This window comes from Arachis ipaensis, chromosome B04, assembly GCF_000816755.2.
Source record: "Arachis ipaensis cultivar K30076 chromosome B04, Araip1.1, whole genome shotgun sequence".
Lineage (NCBI taxonomy): Eukaryota > Viridiplantae > Streptophyta > Magnoliopsida > Fabales > Fabaceae > Arachis > Arachis ipaensis.
Window position 1 is genome coordinate 121,238,309 of NC_029788.2, and position 7,578 is coordinate 121,245,886.

The window sequence follows — 7,578 nt, forward strand, 5'->3', positions numbered from 1 at the left end:
AATATAGTCAAATCCAATAAAATTTGGTCAAATCTGATTGAGTTAAAAAAAATTGTTTTCTATACATATTTTTTTATTAAATGTATTATGTAAATAAAATTAAATTATATTTATAAATTTTAAAAAAATAATATTTATTAACTATAATATATTTTTTATTTTTATGATTGTTATTTTTATTTTTTTCTATAAATACTTAAAGAATATAATAAATATAAATTTATAAATACTTGAACATTTAACAGTATAATAAATATAAACTAATTGATGAGTTATTAAAATTTAAAATTAATAATTAATTGAATATAAAATAAAATTACAAAAAAAATATTTATTATAAAAATAAAAAAATAAATTAAATTTTATATAATTATTTAGTTATGAATGGATTAATCGGTTCAACTTATGCCAATAAGTAATAGCTCAAATGGCATAGTCTCCCCATACTAACCAAGTTGGGTTGGTCTAGTGGTTAGCTCACTAGTCCGCTTAAGCAAGTGTCGGGGGTTCGAATCCCGCCTTGTGCATGCAACAACCCATTGGCCAGCGGCAAACCCTTAAATGGAGCTCAGTACCGCGACGGATTAGTCCTTGACCTGCCGAGTTGGGGGATACCGTGAGAAACAAAAAAAAAATAGTCTCCCCATACTCAATTAAGAGGTTGCGGACTCGAGTCTTCTATCTTTCCTAATATTGATACTACAACCCAAGTAGTGGTGCACATGGGTCGGACTGGACATGGTTCAATTAGATTTGGATCTCTAATATCTAGTGAATTTATTTTAATCCGACCTTAAATTGATCCAAAATAAATCAAATTAAATTGGATTGACCAGATATAAAATTAGAAGGTTCAAATTTATAAATTTTATATAATATATTAATACAAATTTAACTTTTTAAATTAAATTTAATAAATGTTACATCATATTTATACTAAAATAAATTATTTTAAAGTTAAAACAATATCATATGATATAAAAAGTGTAACATTTTACTACACAGAATTTTACGCTTAAATTCGTAAATTAAAGGTGGTGAGGTATTAGGGTCTCCAAAAATAAGATTGCATACATAGGCATATATAAAAAGAAATTTAACTAAAATCCTTGAAAAAAAAGTTAAACAAAACAATCAGAACTCGTATCGCACACAAATCGTAAGAAAGCGAAACATAAAAAGAAAACGAACACAACTTTAGTTGTGTAAGGACTAAATTAGTAGTTAACTCCGTTTTAAATAAATGACCAAATGTATGTATACAGAACGATAGCGTTAAAAATTTAAAAATGTCATTTTTAGTAATTTAAACTTAATTATGTATTGAAAAAAAAATTTATTAGTATGTGATGGTGGAAAAATTATTGAAATCCATGATGGACATGAATCATGTTTAGCGACAATTGTGTTAGCAAATTATGTTTGGTGAAATTTGTGTACAGTTTTAAAAATTCATTATCTTATCATTATTTATGTGTTAAAGAATACTATTAAATTTACAAATAAATAGTGATAAGATATAGCGTGATTTGTGTATTTTTGTAAAATAATTACCTTACCATAATTTACGTATTAAAATATAGTATAAAATTTTTAGTAAATCATGGTAGAGTAACAAGATTTAGGAATGATAATATTATTATCTATATATAAATTATAAAAGTGAAGGTATATATAATGAATTTTGATTTATGATAATTTGATAATTATAATCTTTTTTAATATTAAAATAGCCAAATATATTTTTTTGGACACAACAAAATAAAAAAAATCTAATATCATTAGATACTAAATTTAAATCTTCATATAAGTACCACAGCAATGAACTAATTTTTTTTTTTAAAACTAAAGTTAAAAATATATGGATTGAAATCAATTCAAAGTCCATAGATTAGATTTAGTGAAAGCACTAAAAAAATAAATATTTTTTCTTTGTCATTAAATCTATTAGACGTATATTTTTCGTTCGAATTTTGTGTTTTTAGAAAATTAGATGTCGAATAAGTATTTTAAAAGATTTAAATGAGAATGTTATCAAAGTTGTATTTTTAAGTTTTTTAAAAGATAAATTAAAAGTAAAAGAGTTGATTTTGAAGAAAAATTAGTAAGAAGAGTTCAATATTTTTAATTGTAATGTTAATATTTGAAAATTAAATTTTATTTTGATATATATTATTTGCTTATTTTATATAATATTATTTTTACCAAGGTAGCTGCTGAATATGTTTATAATTTTTTACTAAAAAACTGAATGATTTGTTAATAAATATAAAATTAAATATGTTAGGATATGTTACTAATGGTGTGTATTTTAAGAATGGTCCGGTTTCCATTATGTAATTTGTCTTGTAGTGAAGAACTTAAAAACAATTTTATCCTTTTTGAAGCAAAACTAAAATGACCCATTTGTCAATGGTTAAGTTTCTAAATTCCTGGCTTGGCTAACAATGGGGCGTGAACCACTATTTGTTTCCTTGAGAATTGATGTTTCATGCTAGTACAATGGAACATGTGATAATTTTCCTATAGTTTTTACCTTTTAGTCTCCTGTGGAACCTACAGTAGTAGTAATTATTACTATCATTTTACTCGAAATAAATAAATAAATGAACGGTTCAACTAGATATCCTTTAAAAATAGTATAACATTCAGCCTTTTATTACAATAATTAAAAAAATTAAAACAAACACAACTAAAAATAAAATATCATACTATCAGATGTATTATAATCGAAAAATAACAACACAATTTTAAATTAATTGTTGATTATATACTTTATTTGCAACAACTTTATTAATAAAATTAAATAAGATCAACCTTGTTCCAATTAAATCAGCAGAGTATTTTTATGTTTAAATTAAAATATAATTAAAAATGTTGAACATGATATTTCTTAACAAATTACATAAACACATGTGTGGAAAATAATGATATCTTTCACCAATGCAAAATGAGAGAGTGCTTCAGCTGGAAGGTGGTGATGGTCTTCACCAATGAAGACGAGATGAAGAATTCAGCTGGCAGCGTCCTTTTTGGTTTGGGATTCACTAATGCGTGTGAATATCCCGTAGAATAAGGAATTTAAAAAACTGTATCTATTACGTGAAGTTACGAAAGTAAAGCAAAGTCACCGTAACCACCAATAAAGTAGGTGGGTTTTAAAATTTAAATTTAAATTAAAATCTAATTATAGATATGTATCTACAAAATAGAAACATGTTACACTAAAAAAATAATTAAATATTATTTAAATCTGATTAAAGGCTGATTAAAGGCCGATTAATATTGTCCAACTAGCATTTCCCTATCACTAATAAAACGGGTTTTCATTATTGATTACTCTCTCAGATTTGTGTCTCCTTCATGGCTTCATCGGTACCCAGAGGCAGCTTCCGCTTACTTTCCTTTCTCTTCACAAAGAATTTCTCAAGTGATCTTACTAATTAACTGTTTAGAGTTAATAATCACAACTCTTCTGCAACACATACGCACACCATAATCCACTTCTTGAAACTTCAAACATATGGCATCCGCCTCTTCTTCCGCATCAATCCCACCACCAAGATCATGCACCTATCACGTGTTCTTGAGTTTCAGAGGAGAAGACACTCGCACAGGCTTCACTAGCCATCTCTATGCGGCCCTCAACAGTAAGGGAATCACAACCTACAAAGATGACCAAAACCTTCGCAAAGGCCATGTTATTTCAAAAGAGCTCCTCAAAGCAATTGAAGAGTCTATATTTGCAGTCATCGTTTTCTCACCGAACTACGCTTCCTCCAGTTGGTGCTTAGATGAGCTCCAAAAGATCATTGAGTGTAAGAACCAGGTGGGGCTACAGATCGAGGCAGTGTTCTACGGTGTGGAGCCTAGTGATGTGAGGCACCAAAGAGGAACCTTTGAGGAAGCTTTCAAGAAACACGAAGAGAGACATGACAGTGAGAAGGTCAAGAGATGGAGAGATGCGCTAACACAAGTAGCTGCTCATTCTGGTTGGACCTCCAAAAATGAGTAAGCTAAACTAGTCATTAACTTATTACTCTTCTTATTACTACAATTTATCTGCTATAGTATTATTATTTTGTAATACTACATTTTAAATATTTTTCTAAAGCAAATAATAGAATGCAATGTTTAAGCAACGATGGTAACAGTATACTAAAAATTAGCCATAATGTTTAAATCTTTTTCATATACATATCAATTTTTTTGCAATATATATATATAGCTTATTGCAAATAAATTTTGTAAAAGAAAATCGTTTTTGTAAACTTCAGTTGTTTTGTTTTGTAATGTCTTCCTTTATCTTATTACAAAATTTCTTTTTTATTATAAAAGTTTTTGCTTTATTTTTCTTATGTATTGCTAGACTTACAAAGAAATTCTCTTCCCCTAAACAGGGACGAAGCAGTACTTGTGGAAAATATTGCTCAGCATATATTTGAAATATTGATTTCTAAGTTGCCATCTTCAATGAAGAATCTTGTGGGGATTGAATCAAGAGTGGAACAAGTGATTACTCTAATTGGCCTTGGATTGAATGATGTTCGCTTTATAGGCATATGGGGAATGGGCGGCATGGGTAAGACCACTATTGCTAGAGCTGTCTTTGAAATCATTCGAAGCAGATTTGAAGTTACTTGCTTTCTTGCCGACGTAAGAGAACACTGCGAGAAAAAAGATATTACTCACATACAAAAGCAACTTCTCGATCAAATGAAAAAAAGTTCAAATTCTGTTCATAACAAGTATGATGGGAGGACAATAATTCAAAACTCTTTACGTCTCAAAAAGGTACTTCTTGTTCTTGATGATGTAAATCATGGAAAACAATTAGAATATTTGGCTGGGGAAAAAGATTGGTTTGGTCCTGGAAGCAGAATAATAATCACAACTAGAGATTTCCACCTGCTAAGGAAAGATAAGTTGCACGAAACTTACAACGTTGAAGGGTTAGTGGAAAGTGAAGCCCTTAACCTCTTTTCATTAGAAGCTTTTAACCTGCCAAAACCTTCAGAAGAGTTTTTGGAGTTGTCCATAGAAGTGGTAAAATACAGCGGTGGTCTCCCATTGGCACTGAAAGTATTGGGTTCCTATCTTAATGGTAGACCTACTATTGCGGTTTGGTATAGTGCTATTGAAAGAATAAAGAAGTCTTCACATTCTGAAATTATTGATGTATTGAAAATAAGCTATGAGGGTTTAGAAGATACAGAAAAGGATATTTTTCTAGATATTGCTTGTTTCTTTAAAGGAATGGTGAAAGATTATGTAACAGAAAAATTAAAATTTTCTGGTCATGATGCTGAAAACGGTTTTGATATTTTGATTAACAGATCATTGGTCACATTAGAGAAGAATAAGATACACGGGAAGGTTACTCTGGGGATGCATGATCTGCTTGAAGAAATGGGCAAACAAATTGTAATTCAGAAATCTCCGAATGATGCTTGTAAGCGTAGCAGGTTGTGGTGTTTGGAGGATGTTGAGTTTGTACTTACTCAAAAGAAGGTAAGTGTCGTTTTTTCTCAACTATAGGATGCATAGAATTAAAGTAAGAATTTGACAATATATTTGATATAATATCTTGGTAACTAAAAACTATTTCTTGTTTTTGTGGTTATCTCAATCAGTATAGTTTTTTCATTAGTTTTTTTAATTGTTTATTTACGTATATGTGTAGAAAACTAAAGCAACTCATGGCATCGTTCTACGTAAGTGGAATAGCAAGACTGAAGTGAATCTATCTTTCTCAAAAATGTGCCAGTTAAAGCTTCTCATTTTAGATGGCGTGAATGCTCCCATTCTCTGCGATATTCCTTGTACATTAAAGGTATTTCGCTGGAGTTATTGTCCACTGAAAACTCTTCCCCTTACAGATCATCAACGCTATGAACTTGTTGAAATTGATCTGCCTTGGAGCAAAATTGTACGGTTATGGGATGGAAAGAAGGTAGACCTTTTCATCAACAGTTCTATGAAATTTTATTACATAAACATTTTCAGGATAAATATTAACCATGTGATATTTTTTTTTTTATGTTTTTTCAGGTTTTAGAAAAGTTAGAGCACTTGGATCTGTCACGGTGCAAGCAGCTGAAGCAAACGCCAGATCTTATTGGGGCTCCCTATCTTAAAAAACTTAATCTTTGTGAATGCAAGGAGCTGGATTATATTCACCCGTCTCTCGCACACCACAAGAGGCTTGTTGAATTGGAGTTAAGGGAATGTGAAAGTCTTGAAACACTTGGAGATAAATTGGAGATGAGTTCACTCGAGATACTAAATCTAAGCTGGTGCAATAGTTTGAGAAGATTGCCAGATCTTTCTGGGGCTCCCAATCTTAAAAAACTTAATCTTCAGGGATGCGAGAAGCTGGATTATATTCACCCGTCTCTCGCACACCACAAGAGGCTTGTTGAATTGGATTTAAGTGGATGTAAGAGTCTCGAAACACTTGGAGATAAATTGGAGATGAGTTCACTCGAGAAACTAGATCTACGCTGGTGCAGTAGTTTGAGAAGACTGCCAGAATTTGGGGAATGCATGAAACAGTTATCGATTCTTGATCTGGAAGGTACAGGTATAGAAGAGCTACTCCCAACGCTTGGCAATTTGGCTGGCGTGTCTAAGTTGGACTTAACTGGATGCCACAAGTTTACTGGTCTTCCCTTATCACTTGGATGTTTCGTTGGCCTTAAAAGGTTGGTGTTAAGTAGATTCGTGGAGCTTAGTTGTCTTCCTCACAAAACTCATGGGTTAGAGTCCCTCAGAGTCAGAGCTGATTATGATGATTCTGACAGCTCATCTAGAGAAGAGTCGACCCTTTCCTATGATATTGCCCACTTAGCCTCGTTGACGCATTTGGATTTATCTCACAGCAGTTTTTTAAGAGTTCCAATAACTATCCATCAACTTACCAGACTTAAATGTCTGAACGTAAGCTGTTGCGATGAATTGGAGGTTTTACCAGAGCTTCCATCAAGTCTACGAGAATTAGACGCACAGGGTTGTGATTCACTGGATGCATCGAATGTTGATGATGTTATATCAAAGGCGTGTTGTGGCTTTGCAGAATCAACTAGCCAAGATCGTGAAGACTTCTTGCAAATGTTGATCCCTAGGAAGGAAATTCCAGCATGGTTTGAGCATCAGGAAGAAGATGACGGAGTATCAGTGTCATTCCCGCAGAATTGCCCTTCAATTGAAACCATCGCACTTGCTCTCTGTTTCCTAATTGAAAAAAGATGTATTGACGAAGAAAATCCATCGGTGATCTGCAACGGTAAAGAATTCATCAATGCGAGTTTATACGTGGAGTCTTCAGATCATTTGTTCATTGTGTGCATGAACGGTTACTATTTTAGTAAGCTGTTATGCCAACACAATCGCTTCCAATTGGTAATTTCAGGTTATCATCATCATCTTGATATAGGACGTAGATATGGAGCACGTTGGGTGACTAAGCAAGACGTTGAAGGTTTCAAGAAAACAAAATCAAAAACTGGGAAAAGGAAAGCTACTCTTCAACGTATTATGGACATCATCTCACATTCTTCACCTTCTACTTCTGGGAAT

The 7,578-nt window shown here is 31.7% G+C and overlaps 2 protein-coding genes and 1 long non-coding RNA gene across 3 annotated transcripts in view; 2 read left to right on the forward strand and 1 right to left on the reverse strand.

Moving 5' to 3' along the window:
* Positions 1–7,578, forward strand: part of LOC107635057 (TMV resistance protein N-like) — a 136,631-nt gene that overhangs the window by 107,408 nt on the left and 21,645 nt on the right. The window contains exons 4-5 of the mRNA XM_021121841.1: positions 6,052–7,285; positions 7,412–7,574. Coding sequence (XP_020977500.1) covers positions 6,052–7,285; positions 7,412–7,574 — 1,397 coding nt within the window. The remainder of the gene's footprint in view (positions 1–6,051; positions 7,286–7,411; positions 7,575–7,578) is intronic.
* LOC110271293 overlaps positions 1–7,578 on the reverse strand; it is a 96,686-nt gene that overhangs the window by 88,223 nt on the left and 885 nt on the right. The window lies entirely within an intron of this gene.
* Positions 3,248–7,578, forward strand: part of LOC107635058 (TMV resistance protein N-like) — a 75,756-nt gene continuing 71,425 nt past the window's right edge. Inside the window, exon 1 of the mRNA XM_021121840.1 lies at positions 3,248–4,011. Within this exon, the coding sequence (XP_020977499.1) occupies positions 3,524–4,011 (488 nt within the window). The 5' untranslated portion in view covers positions 3,248–3,523. The remainder of the gene's footprint in view (positions 4,012–7,578) is intronic.